The sequence below is a fragment of the Sylvia atricapilla genome, chromosome 3, assembly GCF_009819655.1.
Source record: "Sylvia atricapilla isolate bSylAtr1 chromosome 3, bSylAtr1.pri, whole genome shotgun sequence".
Taxonomy (NCBI): domain Eukaryota; kingdom Metazoa; phylum Chordata; class Aves; order Passeriformes; family Sylviidae; genus Sylvia; species Sylvia atricapilla.
In genome coordinates this window covers 56,784,935-56,801,729 of record NC_089142.1, presented here as the reverse complement: position 1 = coordinate 56,801,729, position 16,795 = coordinate 56,784,935, and the positions used below count along the sequence as shown (strand labels likewise).

At 38.3% G+C, this 16,795-nt stretch overlaps 1 protein-coding gene across 1 annotated transcript in view; it reads left to right on the top strand.

Annotated features, from left to right (window-relative positions):
* IGF2R (insulin like growth factor 2 receptor) overlaps positions 1–16,795 on the top strand; it is a 56,922-nt gene that overhangs the window by 30,876 nt on the left and 9,251 nt on the right. The window contains exons 22-38 of the mRNA XM_066315441.1: positions 427–601; positions 1,906–2,073; positions 2,613–2,756; positions 3,993–4,171; positions 4,532–4,619; positions 6,092–6,298; positions 6,669–6,799; positions 7,461–7,558; positions 8,372–8,508; positions 9,098–9,288; positions 9,856–9,982; positions 10,350–10,472; positions 11,461–11,723; positions 13,355–13,567; positions 14,485–14,634; positions 15,655–15,816; positions 16,294–16,495. Of these exons, the coding sequence (XP_066171538.1) occupies positions 427–601; positions 1,906–2,073; positions 2,613–2,756; positions 3,993–4,171; positions 4,532–4,619; positions 6,092–6,298; positions 6,669–6,799; positions 7,461–7,558; positions 8,372–8,508; positions 9,098–9,288; positions 9,856–9,982; positions 10,350–10,472; positions 11,461–11,723; positions 13,355–13,567; positions 14,485–14,634; positions 15,655–15,816; positions 16,294–16,495 (2,758 nt within the window). The remainder of the gene's footprint in view (positions 1–426; positions 602–1,905; positions 2,074–2,612; positions 2,757–3,992; positions 4,172–4,531; positions 4,620–6,091; positions 6,299–6,668; positions 6,800–7,460; positions 7,559–8,371; positions 8,509–9,097; positions 9,289–9,855; positions 9,983–10,349; positions 10,473–11,460; positions 11,724–13,354; positions 13,568–14,484; positions 14,635–15,654; positions 15,817–16,293; positions 16,496–16,795) is intronic.

Below are 16,795 nucleotides of genomic sequence, written 5' to 3'. Positions count from 1 at the left end.
GTGTGCTACCAATTTATCTGCTGATTCTGAAGAAATTGACAGGGAAAGCCTAAAAAGAGATTTAGTCTGTCTATATCAGGGATTTAGTCTGTCTATATCAGTGTTTTTAATGTAATCTGCATGTTCCAGTAATCCTAGGCTGTCACAGATAATACCATAGTGATATCTTTAGGCCAAGAATAAACTTGCTGAGCCACACACTGTACTTCTGCTGGGGAGAATTTGTGGACCCTGTAATCTAAAGATTGAGGATACTCTTACTGTATTATAGTTGAACTAAAGTCTGTCATTCCCAGACTGCAAGACAACTGTGTTGTTTGAAATAGTTCTCGGCAAGGGTTTCACTGATGTGGAAATGGCTATGCAGACCTTGTTTTTCTGGTGCAGTTCATACTATGTACATCTACTTGTTTTCAAAACTTCTAGCTAAACATTTGTGGACACTTGTCATATTGTGGTAAAATCAATGGCAAAACAGCTGCTGGGTGTGAAAGAGAAAATCTGATGCCTGTGAGGCCGCTGGAATTGGACAAAACCCTTTATCTATCCAGCGAAGGGTTTCTGACTCTTACCTACAGAGGCCCTCTTCGTGTGGAGTCAGGTGAGTTCAGGATATACAGTGTCTTGTAACAACTTAGTGTGAATGATCCTCATTGCTTCTTTAGTTCATATACTGAATTCTGTTTGGCTTGGGGTTAATTACTTAAACAAGCTGGCTCATATGGAAAGTTTAGGAAGAAGTAAAGTTACACAGAAGGTAATGGCTCAGTTTTCAGTAATGCATGTACTCTAGGAAAAGTGACTCAATACAGTGTAGGGGCTTTTCCTTAGCAGATGAAAAATACTGGTCCTTGCATGGAGAAATGGATAGTCAAATTTGGAAAAACAAAATTAACTCAGGTTCTTTTTCTAAGTGAAGTAATAACTTTTAGCTTCAGTTTCATGGATAAGATTCTCTAAAGTTGTTTCATATCTGAAAGGTCAGTTTTCAGAAAGCTTATACTTTCCTGTATGGAATTTTTTGAATTAGTGCTCGAATCCTTCATGTACATCTGCTTCGTGAATTTAAGTCTCTTTTGCAGATAAAATAAACGAAAAACGTGTATCTAGTTTTTTTAATATTAGATGCTCTCCAATTATACTGAAACTGAGGTTCATAGAAAGGAATATGACATCTTAACAGCAAAAGACCCTGGGAAAACTTTTTGGATTTGGGAATCTCAAATGCTTCGGTGTGCTTGTCCTCTGTACAAATTGCTGGGATGCTATCTCTTATTTTCTCAGTTGTGACATTTTTGTGCATAAGCTGTAACAGTGATTATGCTCTTATGTATTTTGCTTTGAGAGGTTTTACAATTTTTAAAACACTACTAGGCATTTTGATGACAAATACTACTCCCTGACATAATTCTTTAACTTGTTGAGGACTAAACAGAACTTAGCTTTTAATATACTGCTTTGATGGGACCAGTATTATTTCTTCTACAGTCATTACACTGAACTTCTTACAACCAAACAGAACTCCCAAACCCAAAACTTTGTGTGATGTAATTTAAAAGCTGCTGTTACCACTGGTAAACTGGTATTTTGAAGGGTTTCTGTTTCTTCATATATGTCAAAGAACATAGGGAACAGAGGTCCGTGAAAGTAGTTATGTTCTTGAAATGTCAAGGCATTTTGGTCTCTTGTTTGTAGAGATAGTGGTGGTTGCTGGGCAATTTTTCATAGCTCTCTAAAGAAGGCTTGCATATTTACAGCTAAAACCCCATAAGCAGTAAGGTACTGTTATCCTCAAAGCAATTAGTAATAAGAAACTGTTAGAAAATTTTGAAATCAAGTATTAGCTTGAATGTAAATTCAAATGTTGCGAACAGAACCATCAGTAGATAAATGTTTGTTTTATAGGAACATCAGACATGTTCAGAGTGACTTTCATTTGTAATGATTCATATCCTGGAGAGCTGAAGTTTGTGCGTGAGGAGATAAACAGCGTGCTGCAAGTCCATGATACTTTTTTTGAGTTTCACACAGCTCTGGCTTGTGCTCCTGCTCCTGTAGATTGTCAGGTTACAGGTAAGTACCTGGAATTTAGGTGGGCTCTGTCCCATATTGGAAGGACTAACTGAACAGCAAACTTCTGCTTGGTGGAGGGCTTTAAGAATACCTATTGCAATGACATTTGTAAGACTTAAAATCTTTGTAGAAGTTGTAGGTTGTTTGGAGCAGGCTTAACTTACAAAAACAGGGAAAGAAGCTATTTTAAAACCTTGTTGTATGCACTAGAAAGCTGATACTTTGAAAACATTTAATCATTATTGTGAATGATGCTGCTTCAGCCCAACTCTGAAGGAAAGGAATTCATTTAGTATTGACGTCTGTAAAAATTCATCTATGAATTTTGGAGAAGCTACATTTGGGAAGTAACTGTCAGGGGAACTGTACTCTACATTTGGCATGGTGAGGTTTTTGTGGCAACAGTACATTCTCTTAATATATATCTATTGTGATTCTGAAAGTTATTTTGAATTATGTATTTGTCAGTGAAATTAGTTATTTCAAATCCAATTCTGCTGCAAGTATTAAGTTCTCTCAGCTTACTGCATTTCTTCCAGATGCTGCTGGCAATGAGTATGACTTAAGTGACTTGAGCAAAGAGGGTGAGCCGTGGGTTGCTATAGACACTTCAAAGGAAGCAAAAAAGCGAACGTTTTTCTTGAATGTCTGCAAGCCTTTGCCGTATGTGACTGGATGTCCTGGTAAGCCAAGTGCTTCTTAACTTATGTCTGCTGATGCAAGAACTTATAGTCAGAATGATATCCCTGGGTATTTTAGTAAGATTTATTGCCTCCTGTCCTTTTAATTGCAGAAGTAGCATAGACCTGAGTGACTATGTCAGGAGTATTAATAAACAGACTTTTGCAAACTGAGAGCAGTCTTAATGCTTATCGGGACTCTTACATTGAGATGTTTATTCATGCATTTGGGAAAATTGCATTGAGGGCAGTATTTGCCAGGATCTGTGATTTTATTACTATTTTTTAAAGAAGATAGGGAAGTATCATAGTTTAACCTCTGCCAGCAATCAGCCTCATGCAGCTGCTTGCTCAGTTTCCCCACCAGCAAGATCAGGGAGAAAATCAGAAGGGTGAAGGTGAGAACTCGTGCTTTCAGGTAAAGACAATTTAATGGGCAAAGGGTAAGCTGGGTGCACAAGCAAAGCAAAACAAGGCATTAATTCCCTGCTTCCCATGGGCAGGCAGGTGTTCAGCCATCTCCAGGAGGGCAGGACTGCATCACATGTAACAGTGACTTAGGAATACACACACCATCATTCCAAATGTCCTTCTTTCCTTCTTCTTTCCCCTACTTTATATACTGAGCATGATGTGGGATATCCCTGTGGCCAGTTTGGGTCACCTGCTGCTGCTGTGTCTCCTCCCAGCCTCCCAACTTCCCTTGCCATGTGACAGTAGGAAAAGCAGAAAGGCCTTGGCTCGTGTAAGCCCTGCTAAGCAATAACAAAAATCAATTATCAACCCTGTGTTCAGCACAAATCCAAAACACAGCCCCATACTCACCATTGTGAAGAAAATTTACTCTACCCAATTGAAACTAATTGAGAAAGTCAAATGTTGTTGAAGCCTCCTAACTGCATGAGGCCAGAATGAAAAGCTTATGCCATGTTTTACTGCATTTCTAGCCGGTTTAATATCTTGAACTGTACTGTAGTCTTTTATGAGTCTGTAGAACCAGATAATTAGTGCAGTTTCAAAGATTTCGGTATGCAGGAGTAACTTGTTCTATTCCTCGAGGGCTTGAGGTACACAATGTCTCTAACTGTGTTGGTGAATATGTGTGCGTTGTGTTCTGCTTCAGGGGTTTGAGACAGTTTACTTCAAAGCTCTCTTAAAGCTACCCTGTTATATTATTTTACAATCAATTTAACTCTAGTTGTCCAAGCATTGAACTAAGCCTCAGTTCTCTTCCTGTAGGCGGTGCTGTAGGATCTTGTGTGAAATACACTGATAAAAGCAAGAACCTTGGAGTCATTCAGATAAACCCCCAGGCTGCTACTGATGGGTCGTTAAGCATTCTCTACTTGAATGGTGACATGTGCAAAGACAATCAGCGTTACTCTACACGGATCATCTTCCAGTGCGATCAAACTACGGTAAATTGCTGTTCTGCTTGCTGTTAGTGAGGGCTTTAGTGCTTGTACCAAAACAGACAGCGTTTACTTCTCTTAAAATGGAGAGACTGGTTCTAAAAAGTAAAATCTTACATACTGGGTTTTTCCTGGTCTTTTCTTAAGAAAGCTTTGTCTGTTGTACTGAACCTGTGGAGCACAATATGGAACTATCATGGAATCCTGGAAGCAACCAAAAGCAGCTCTTTGCTGAACATGAATACTGAAATTTGACAGTGGAGACTTTAAACTGTGCAACTGCAGTAAAAAAAAGCCATGCATGTATGTTTTGAGACTTGCAATGTAATTATTAATAAGCTTCCTTTGTATGGCTCTTTTCTTTAGGGATCACCAGTGTTGGAGCAAGAGAATGACTGTGAGTTTGTCTTTGTTTGGAGGACCTTGGCAGCATGTCCTGTTCACAGAGCAGAAGGTAAGTATAGTTATTTGAGCTTTAAAGTATCAGTCAAACTGTACAAGTAATAAATACTTGAATGAAACTATATTGGTTTCTTGCCCTGTGAATCTGTCTGTAAAAGTGTTGGCTTGTGGAGGAATGTTTATTCTGAGCTTCAAACTAAGTACAAATCCTATTTAATGTTAAAAGTCCAGATTAGGATGACAGGCAAATGTACTTGCCTATCTGGGGAAAGAAGATAGAGTTATAATGCTGTTTTGAGAAAACAAAATTTGACCTTGTTAAATCACAGAAAGACTTGCTAGTAAATATTAAAGCATCAGCTTTCATGAGAACAGAGTTGGTTGTGTGCCTGGCAAGTCATTCCCTGTCCCTCAATAAAGACTGGAAGCAAGACTTAACTTGACCCTAGTTAGACAATGGGACAGAGGCCAGTGGGGGAGTCTCAGTTTGTATTTGACTCCAGGACGTACAACAGGAAATCACAAGTTCTAATTCTGGTACTTGATTGTCTGTTAGATGGAAGATTGAGTGTGTAGGCACCTTCTCTGCCTTTGCAGCCTTTGTTTTGCAGCTTGTAGGTAATTCCTTAAAAAATATCTGGACTTGCTGTAAAGGATCCATCGCAATGGTCCTAGACATTATTGAAACTGCCAATGATCTGACATGGCATGAGGAATGTTCACAAACTACTGCTCTGTAGCATGTGATTACTGTGTATGACACTGGTGACTGAATTGTGGTTTTGAAGGGAGGAAAACTGATGTCTTTAGCTTGGTACCAATTTAGATGATTGAGAAGTGCATAATGTTCAAGTGATACAATCTGATGATTTTTTTTTTAAAAAAGCTTCAGAATATTGAGCAAAGGGGTTACTTTAAAACTGAAGACTTGATCAACAGCAAAGTCACTGATGTATATCGGCTAATGAGACTCATGAAACTAGAATTTTCTTAAATCTTCTTTTATGTGCATCTTTGTAGGTTTATAAGCTGGAGTGACTATTTCCTATGACAAATTATTTTCTTAACTTGGCAAACTCCAGAGCTGTTAAAAGAAGATATAAAACTGACGTCTAAGGCACATTTTGCTTTGATTTTGTGACCTTGCTGTTTTTTCCAGATAATTAAGCAAGTTCTGGACTTACTGTCTCTGATTCTGTACTTAACCTTCAGCAGAGCTGAAGGAAGCACTTGAGACCACTTCGAGGTAGTTTTTGAACTACAGTGTGACTTTTGCATCTTGCTTTAGTGGCAGTTATAAAAGAAATGTGCCATTTATATGTAGTTACATAGTTCTGGATATTGGTGACTTCCCAAAATGAGTTGCTTAATTGAACTAAGGTGGTTCTTCAGTCTCACTGCCCTCAAGCAGCTACTCATTTTTGTGGCCTTATTTGTCCAGTAAGCTTCAATTGTCCCCAGTGTATTTGGCAAGGCTAATAAATCTGTTAAGTTGTATTTTAAATTCTTAACTTCTCCTTAAAGGAAACGATTGCCAGGTGAAAGATCCAAGGTATGGTCACATTTTTAACCTGAAGCCACTTTCTGATAAAGATGTCAAAGTGAGTACAGATGAGTATGACTACTACTTCAGAGTTTGTGGAGAAATAACAGAACGTTGCAGTGCAGATAATCGCCATGTTGCATCATGTCAAGTAAAGAAGACGGGCTCTACTTTCAGAAAAGAAGCAGGTACTGCACTTACCTAAACAAACTTAGGGAATGGGAAGATTAACCAGGGTGTGATAGAAGAAGGGTTCTTGCTAATCTAGTACATCTAATGAGATAAAGACCTCACTGCTTTTGCTCAGTGTGCAGATAATATGTCATATGTGTAGCTACCTTGGCACTCAATTATGAATGAGCTCAGCCTTGTTGTGCTGGAGTAGTAGTCCCTCAATAACTGGATTGTAGGTTTTAGAGGAAGGTTGAGTAAATCCAAGATAGTAAATCTGTCTATCTATTCTTTAGTCATGCATTTTATGTGACCTTGTTGTCAGAGGCATTACTGCAGTTGTGGGTTTACTGTAGCTGTTGACTTTCTTCAATTCTTTGCTTCTAGGCTTACGTACAGACAAACTGACTTTCAAAAATGGTTTAATAATGATTAATTACACCAGCGGAGAAAAATGTCATAAAATATATGAACGATCAACTGCTATATTATTCTATTGTGACAAGACTACATCTGAGGTTAGTTTCAAAACATACTTCCTGTGCATACTGTCTTCCAGAGTTGCCCTCTTTTTCAAAGTATGGAAAGTTAGAGTGAAGAACATGAAGATGCCTAATCATTTACAGATTAGACAGGCGATTCAAAGGTCCTGTAAGTGGACAAAAAAAATGAGGAATGTTTTGAAGGATGATACCTTTCTCATTGCCCAGGAAGATCAGTGCATGTTGTTTTTTTAAGGGACATTACCGAAGTTCTTGGACAAGTTGGGAAGGGATGTTCTTCCATAAATAACAGCTGTTTCTTTGTAAGAAATAAAAGGTAGAAGTTTGAATGTGCAGGAAAGCAAGTATTGCGTGGCCAGACTAAAATAAGATGGTTACTTACTTTTAGTATCTGTCTGCATTTGTGATTCCCTTACTGTTCTTAAACAGTGGTGTCTAGAATAACGTTTGCTCTTATTTCATGGGGGAGGCAGCAATTCCTAATGGCTGCCCTTTTATCAGAAGAGTGTGTGTGTGGATCAACTCAGGTTTGGGAGAAGCCATGCTTTTTTAGATGGTCAGAGGCATAGTGTGGCTCTAAGATAATATGTGTGTTCCTGAAGCATGACTGAGGCATTTAATAGTTTTAATGTGTCTAAATAAGAAAGCAAATTAATTTTGTATTGTGTTGTTCCAGCCTGTATTTTTGAAGGAAACTCCAGACTGCACCTACATGTTTGAATGGCATACTCAGTATGCTTGCCCACCTGTTAAATCTACTGAGTGTTCCTACAAGTAAGTTGTTTCTACAAAATTCAAATGGAGCTCTATGTTGAGAGAGACAAATATAGCCTTCTTGTGATGAAGTGCAACATTGCCCGTTTATCTATTGTGTTTTGACCAGCTAATGTAGCGTTCAATGCCAATTCATAATATTTTAAATAACTTTTGCAATTTGTGCTTCTGAAAACTAATTTCACTGGGGGAAAAAAACCCCAAACTTGGAGATTCTTCTGGGGAATAATAAAAGAGAACTGTTTAGTATGTATTTATTTATGGTTGAATGCTGAGTATGTTAGGTTGTTGCAAATGTCTAGTTGTTATTTAACAATAGCTAATTTAGGTAAGACTACAACTATTTGTTTGGAACTTCCACCAAACAGTGCTTCAGGAAAAATGTTGTTTATATCTGCCACAACCAAGTATTAGCTCATTAAGATTGGATGTGGGGTTAAATGTGGCTAATCCTTGGCTCAGAATTTGAACATCTGGCCTCATTATAGGTCTCTACCCTAAGGTAAAACAGTGCACTGAACTGTGTGCATCCTTGCCCTACACACTCAAAGCCAACATGCTTGAATAAAAAGTTGGAATTACTCTTGCATTGGCTGAGAGCTGTGTGCATGTGACCAGTTTCTGTGGGGATAGCTGGTGCAGTGATATACCCCTCTGTTGAAGTTGAAGTTTCTGGGGATCACTGTCTGATGCAGACTTCTTTTCTAGTGTAATACTCTGCTTAGAGTTAGCAGGTTAAAATTATTGTAGTAACTTAAGAATTACAGCTTTAAAATGCTTAATTATTTTGCATGCCTTTAATCTTTGGTATAGGGATGACGAAGGAAGGTTCTATGACTTTTCATCCCTGTCACGACACAGAGAGAACTGGGAGGCCATTGCTATATCTGCTACTACCCAGAAATATTATATTAATGTCTGCAAGCCCTTAGTACAGTATGGTGCTACACGTAAGTGCAAAATACAGATGTATTCTTCCTATAGCTAGGGAAGGCAAGTGGTAGGACAGTACTGCTGGTGGCTGTTCTGAGTGAAATAAATCACAAAGCAAAGTGTGTGGAGACAGTGGTGTGATTTTTAGCACCAGAGGGAAGGGTAGATTTTGAGCCTGGTTTCCATCTGCTTAGTGGGTGAGATTCACTAGCAGCTCTTCTCTTGATAACTTCGGCACTCAATCTCTTCTGTCTTTATCCAAAGTTTGCTATAGCTCTTAAAGATTAGAATAATCAGTTCAGAATTTTCATATGGCATCTTCTGACTTTTTTTGTGTTTTGTGCAATGTAAGGCCAGACTGTAGCCTTCCACTCTGTAGTAGTCTACTTCCCCTGTGGTAGCTGCCACTACTTTTTGCATGGCCTTAAGTGATGTGAGACCATTGCTGCTAGTTGTGATCTTTGGGAAAATACACCCCAACGGGTATGGTTTGCACAATGGCTTTGAGATAGATCAGCCATGATACACTTGAAAGTAGAGTAGTGGACTTCTTTCCAGGCAAGTAACATGTGGAGTAATAATGCAGGTTTTTATTTATCTGTATAGGTTCCTGCCCTTCTGATGCTGCTGCCTCCCTCATTGAGGGTACAAAATGCACCAGTCTTGGGGAGGTTGCTGATGGTCCTCGTTGGGAAAATGTCGCTTTTGTCCTGAAATATATTAATGGAGATCAGTGTCCAGATAAAATTCGGAAGAAAACAACAATATTGCGCCTCAAGTGTGATGAAAACAGAATTGTAAGTGGGTTTTTTTTCTTCTGCTGGGACTTTTTGTGTTCATGCAAGCAGAAGGACTTATAAGTACTTTCATTTTAGATGCTGAGCAATTTTTAAGAGATTTTTTTTTTGTATGCACTGTTAGCACAAATTTTGTCATCTGTTATAGCTTCAGATTATCTGCTTACATCTTGAAGATGAATGTAGTGCAGGTTGGGAAGTGTTCCAGGTAGTAAATAATGCTATTGGCTGTGTAGCTCTTAACTCTTGCACATTTGAATGCCTTGCCGTTAAGTACTCTTCCATTTTATGAGATTTGAACTGCCTTTTGGATTTTCTATTGCCCTAGGTGACCTTTAGCTCTCCTCTCATGAATTTTATTTCTCCTGAAAATGATTCTGTACTGTTGTGTATTTGAAATAATCACAATTAAATGCTCTGTCTTTGGATTAATTCACTGGTCCATCATGATCTTTAAGTTTTAGGACTAGTGCTTGAACTGAACTCAGCTACAGGCTGCAGGGATAAATCTGGCATGGAATCTTACACTCCATAGAAATGTCATTCTCTCCCCTCTTTTGTGTCTAGGAATCAAAGCCAGAACTTATAACTGCCATTGAAGATTGTGAATATACCTTCTTATGGTTCACTGCTGCTGCATGTCCTCTTAAAAGCAATGTGCAAAATGACTGTCGGGTAACCAATCCTGCAACAGGTAAGGAGGAGGCCTCAGGATTTTTTGTGGCAGAGGCTGCTGGAAGCAGCACTAATATGTTTGTGTTCTTGAGGGACTTTGTTAAAAAAGGGCAGTGTGGCACATCCTCTGGATAGTGGCTAAGAAGCTTACTGATGGTAGAAATCTCTCATACTGCAATATCTTGGAACATAAATAGTTGATAGTTCAAAACTAGTTTTTCCTCTGTTAATGTAAATAAGTAACTGTTTGCCTTTCTAAGCTAGCAGGCAAATGGAGTCTGGTTAACCTTCTTACTAAATTAAGTTACTGAAAGCTTATGATATGAGGAAATGTATTGATTTTGAATCTGAAAAAGAGATTAAATCATTCCCTCATCTCCCTATAGGTCACCTGTTCGATTTGACACCTTTAAAGCGAGAGTCTGGCTATACCATCAGTGATTCACACAACAGAATAATTGAGTTGAATGTTTGTGCTGAAGCTAAAAGTTCATGTGCTAATGGAGCTGGTAAGCAACTCATCCTCTCTGGTACTGTAATAATTGACTGTAGGGTAACCAAAAGAAGTGCTTATTCTCAAGTTTACTGTAAAATGTGATGTTCTACTGCAAATGCAGGAGGAGTGAAGGGAACAGATGATGGCTGTGCTGACTAGGAAAAGAACCTAAAACTGTTTTAGGAAATGAGGCCATGTATTTTTACCCAACACCATTCACATAGGCTCACTTCAAGTCCCAATCCCTTTAGTTCCTAATGAACTAAATGGCTATTTCTTTGAACATGAGGGCAGGAATGTAGGTGCTTCTACTGCATGTCTTTAATGCTGTGAAAATGGAGACATTAGTCTTCCAACTAGAGTGAACTTCATAGTGATGCGTTGCTGTAATGTGTCTGCACTTCAAACCTTTACCAATCTTCTAGCTTTCTTTTCTGTTCTGGGTACTTCTGAAACAGCAGTAGAAATTAACTTTCTGCTTAAGTAACTGGTTTTAAAGCTGCTTAATTGCAGGTTGAATTGGTAACTCTTCCATCAAATTGAATAGGAAATAATACTTTAGCATCTTTGATGCTAAAATAGGAATATTGCTTGTCATGAAAATTATTTTTGTGGAGTTAGAAGAAAATATTGGATTGATTTGGTTTTTAAGGGGCCTCTTAATGAAATTATATATGATCTGTCTGACATTTTTTGTTAATTGCTTGGTTTTCAGAGAAGTGATAACCATACACTGCTCTGTGGCTGCTTAAGCATCACTGTATAAGTGCAGTACATTCAGCTGGTTGATGAAGTAATAAAGGCAATATTTGGTCTTTGTGTCAGTGCAGTTCAGCTCAGTTTAATGACAACTCTGGGTGGTGTGGCAAAGCCATTCTTTCTTAGGAAAATTAAAGTTACACTAAAATCTTAAGTTTCCTGCTGTTTATGTTGTATGGTGCAGTTTTTCAGGGCAGTTGCATCAGACTTGATCTGTTTTTTCAATTTTTTTTTCTCTTTAGCTGTCTGCATCACAGGTGGCCAAAAACCAGTTAATGCTGGAAAACAGAGTAAAACTTTAAGTTATGAAGATCAGGTGTTAAAGCTTGTCTATGAAGGTGGAGATCCCTGCCCTGCAGACCCTGCACTGAAGCATAAAAGCTATTTTAGCTTTGTATGCAAGTCTGATGCTGGAGATGAGAGCCGACCTGTTTTTGTGTCTTTTGATGAGCAGACTTGCACCAGTTACTTCTCTTGGCATACTTCCTTGGCTTGTGAAGAAGAGGTAAGAATTACTTTTCCAGAAAACACTTGTGGCACTTAAAATGTCTGAGGGGGGTTAGATATAATAACAGCTTATTTTAAATTCCTTGAGGGAAAGGTTTCTTCTTGTAGTACAGAACCCAAATTCATAGAGGAGTTCTTGAATGCTTTCTGTATTGATGTTTTCAGCAGGGGTGAGCAATACTTGACAAACTCCTGCTTGGTGTGTTGAGCTAGGTTAAAATTAACTTGAGAATTACCCCTTTGTGGAACCTGTTTAGCTGCTTTTCAGTACAATTCAAATAGAAGCCATAGTGTGTCACGTTTGCAAGTGATGGTGAAGATCCTCCAGTGCAGCAGGCCAGCAGAGCTGAGGTTGACTTGAGGATGGCTGGCACCTCTGTGCATGAGGATAGCCTTTGTTTCTAAGCAGGTGACTAGAGGCCAGGCAAGTGCTGGTTCAATTTCCTCAGTGCAAAACCCAATAAACCTTGACACCATGAATTTAGAATCTGCTTCTGATGTACAACACATGCTGTAACAACATAATCTGGTCAGTTTAGTTGCTGGCGCTCCAATCAATGCTTTGAGGTAGTCCTTAAGTAATTTTAGGTACTTAAAGATGACCAGTAGAGGTCATGGAGTAAAGGGCATGGAGTGCATGGAGTAAAGGGTAGCACTAGGAAGAGAAGGCTAAATGAACTATTAGATTAATTTATTATCTTGATTTTTTTTTTTTTTTGGTGAATCTGCCTAATCATTTTTTTTTACTGCTTTGATTACCTCTAGTGTGACCATCATTCTCTGCAACAAGTTGTTTTTCCTTCTCATCACTGTTCCTACAATACCGTTACAGCCCTTGCTTCCATTTAGGAAAATGTCTTCCAATTTTTCTCTTCCTGACAGGAGCTGTCAAGTCCTCTCTTTCAGCTACACACAGTTCTGGTTTCCCCTTCAATAAGGTGTACTATGCTGCAATACAAATCAACAATACCCAACCTCACTGTGTTTTCTAGCCTGTTAATTCCATTTGATGGTCCTTAGTGCACTTCTGATACCTTTTTTCACAGTTAGCCAAGCTATTTCAGTGTGATGATATCTAGGTGGCAGCAATGATTATTTGTCCTGAAATTTAATGGTAATTTTGTTAGTTGCTCCTTTTCTAAACAAGAATAGATTTCTCAAATTCCTCATAGACTCTCAGTAGCTTTGTGTGTGTTAAGAGTGTGTGAAATTTGTTCTGAGGAAAGGTAGTACTCAAGCCATCGACTAACTTTGTTGTTAAAATGTTGTTATAATCAAGCTTGCTTGTTGAAGGTGGTGGAGATGAGGAGAGGAAATCATGGGGCCTGATCTTAAAAAGTCATAGTCATATGCTGGAATATGTGTGCAAGAGCTTTGTCATGGTATTGTTCAAATATGGGCTCCATTCTATAAGAAAATTTAAATGATCAAGGTTTTTCATATGCTTCGTGTAGGTGCTTAATATCTGTAGACAAGCAAAAATTAGAACAAATGCTGCTTTTGAAACTTTTCAAATGCTTACATTTTAAACTTTTAAATGTAGCCATGCTTCTGGCTACAGGATAAGTTGTTTGTCAATTAATCAAAGAGTAATAAAAGAATAATAGCAATAAATGTACCTTCTTGTAGGTGAAGTGCTCAGTAATGAATGACAGTTCCATTATTGACCTGTCTCCTCTGATCCATCGCACTGGGTATTATGAGGCATTTGTGGATGAAGATATTACAGATGTTTCTCCAGACTTCTACATCAACATTTGTGAGCCTCTCAATCCTATCAAAGGTGTCAATTGCCCACCTGGAGCAGCTGTTTGCATGGTTCCGGTTAATGAATTGCCGATAGTAAGTACTGTGCCAGGAATCACTGAAGTGTGCATTTCCTTAATGGTTTAATATAGTATCCCTTCCTAGAGACCTGTTTTGAACCAGATACTTGACAGTGGATTAAAGAAATGGAATGCAGAATTAAAATCTCTGCAAAGTTCCCTTCTATTGCTTTTTACTGTACTGAACCCCAGTGATCTTTTTGGATGCCAGAAGATTCAATGCCATGATAAATATAAAAATTGCTACGGAGAATCTTTTTCATGTAGTGAAAGAAACCTGTGTGCCAAAGTTGTGTGTGCCAGATATGGACACTGGGAAGCAGAATGTCTTAGCCATTCTGTGGCTCAGTTGATCTTGTGATAGCTTGTTGCAATTGGAAGCAGTCTAGTTGCTAGCATGCTTGCAAAATGCACTTAGGTCTTTCATGTAAGACCTTGACAGCTATGTAAATAGCAAGCCTGTTACAGAGGATTGTCTGTGTCATTACCTTGAGAGATCTTGGCTTTTGCTTTTGAGGACTTGTCTGTGAACTCTAGAAGAGAGATATAAAATGCTGTGATTTTTTTTCCACAAATTTCTGTATTTATCTAGGGACCTTATTCCATTGTTAATGCTATTTTTAAGTGATGTGTTGGTAATTTGGCACACTGATGTAGAGAAGAATCTACCTTTAAGAGGCAGAAACTCCCTGGCTTTTGTCAGGTTTAGTCAAAAACTGTTTTGAGTTGCTCAACTTGTGTTTTGTTAGAATTGAAATGTAATGGCTGTAATGGCTACACTCTATTTGAGTGTAGAATGCAGTTTTTGAAAGTGCAATAGCTGTGCTCCCATGTAAACCAAACAGATGAATCTGAATTGATTTGAATCTCTGGGCTGATCTGATATCTAGGTATGTCCTGTAATTCTGTTAATACGTATTTTTGCTTATGTAGGATATTGGTCGTGTTACTGGTCCTCCCCAGTTCAATAAGGCAGTAAATGAAGTTTACATCACTTACAACAGCACTACTCCTTGTCAGATAAACAGTGGATTGAACTATACTTCTGTTATTGTATTTCACTGCAGCCAAGGAACTAGTCTGGTAAGACTGCTATTAAACTTACATTGGTATTGGAGTGTAATGGAAAGTGAGTGGTAACCAGTGTTACCTTTGTTTAAAAATAAGTCAAGGTTTTGTTTCTGTAATGTATGGATGGACTTGTTTCAAGACGTACCATATTTGTTTTCTTTCCTGGCCAAAATTTTATTGAGTGCATGAACTTTAAGCTTGAGAGTGACAGGTTCTGATGAAATCAAGGGTCAGGTTCCAAGTAATGTAATGATGATTTATTGCTGACCTTAACCTTAATGTGGTATTGCACCTTGTTTAGATCCTAAAGTTTGTACTTGCACCTCAAGCTAACACAAGAACCCTAGTAACTCTACAGGTATTACTGTGAAGTGTTCCCTCTATGCTATAATCTTTTCCATAATCACACATAGCTTAAAAAAAATTTGCATTTAGTTACTTATGTTTTTATTTTTGTCAACACCCAAACACTAAATTGAGTTTGCATGGTGATGTGAATGTAACATTTTTTGGATTTTTTTAAATGCTTCAGTGAACTGTAGAGAAGCACTTGGATATGTTTGTCAAACTAGAGCTTGTTGAAGATCATGAAACCATTTTCCATCAACACAGGGCATGAGCTGAAATTTGAGGCAGCTCTGAATATTACACAGACTGTACTAATACTTAAGATTGAAATATGATAAAGTGAATAGTATTCTCTCTAAACCTTAGTAAAATTTCTTAACTTTCTCTGCCATCAAGAAGCGCAGCTCTCACACATTTGCTGCTTGCAACTGAGCTGAACATCAAAATCTCAACCCTAATTAAGAAGAAAGCTTGTGTACCTTGATTGTTTTCTGAAGCTGGGTAGAATGCACTTCCCTTGAAAGGTTTTTTTGGTACTGGTTATAAATACAGTGTTTGTATTACAGTCAATGAAGTCTAGTCATGGTAGTAACTGAGGTTAACTGTTGGGGAAGGGGTAAAGTGCAGAGATAACACCAAACTCTCCAAAAATTAACTGTGTCATCTTGTATTCTTTGGTAACAGGGTAAGCCAAAGATGATAAGAAAACTTGACTGCACATTTGTGTTTGAGTGGGAAACTCCCCTTGTGTGTCCTGATAAAGTGAAGACTTTAGGCTGCTCTGTGATTGATGAACAGCTACACTATACCTTTAACCTGACCAGCCTTTCTGGAAGATCATTCGAGGTAATGCCTTCTTGTGGTGTTACATTTATTTATTTATTTGTAATTGCCTATTGCTATAAACATTTTAAAACTACAGGAAGGGTTTCTTTTAAGCATTCCATGTGAGAAAAGGCTGAAATGTGCTGTGGTCAGTATTGATGCTTGTTTGGCTTCTGATAGAGGGAATATTATTAGAGGGTGTAGCATTTTAATGTTTTTGAGAGTGAAGTTAATGGACACAGTGATGGGTAAAGGAATGCGAAATCTTCACCTTTGACAGAATCTTGAATGAGAAAGCAGGTCTGCTGAACATCTTTTATCTGTAGTCCTGTGTGCTTTATCTGCAATTTTGTCATATTAAGGAAGGCCAGACTTGCAAAATTAGTTACCTTTTCCTCCTGCATTATGCAAGTGCTGCCTGAGACTTGGTTTATTAAGCACTTGTGTGATTTTACATTGACTGTAGACTTGCTGTGATGCTTCTTATTGTCTACACAGGTATATTCTGGATCAAACAATTACCACATTGGTGTGTGCAGTGTAGGCTTGCCCCAGGGAAAATGCAGAGATGGGGCAGTGTGTTTGACATCTAAAAGTGGCATATCATCTTTTGGAAACATAAAGGAAATGAGAATGGACTACAGCCACCAGGATGAAACAGTCATCTTGCAATATACAGGAGGTGATCAGTGCCCTCCAGGTGAGATCAGAGTAGACCCATTCTTTATGTTCAGAACTTGTCAGGATGTTTTTCCCTAAAAATATGAGGTTTTGTTGTGACAGGACAAAGCAACGTAGATTTTACATAATAGCAATAGAAACATGTAGTTTTGCTAAATCACAAGCATCATACTAATCTGCAGCATGAACATGTATTTCCCTGGAAGAGACAGTGCAACTTTTCTGTAGGGGTGATTGTAGTTGATTGTATGCTACATCTGGTTTTCTAATTGGGTTTAAATACAGTGTCTCAGTATTTCTGTTGTCTGCCACTGACCTT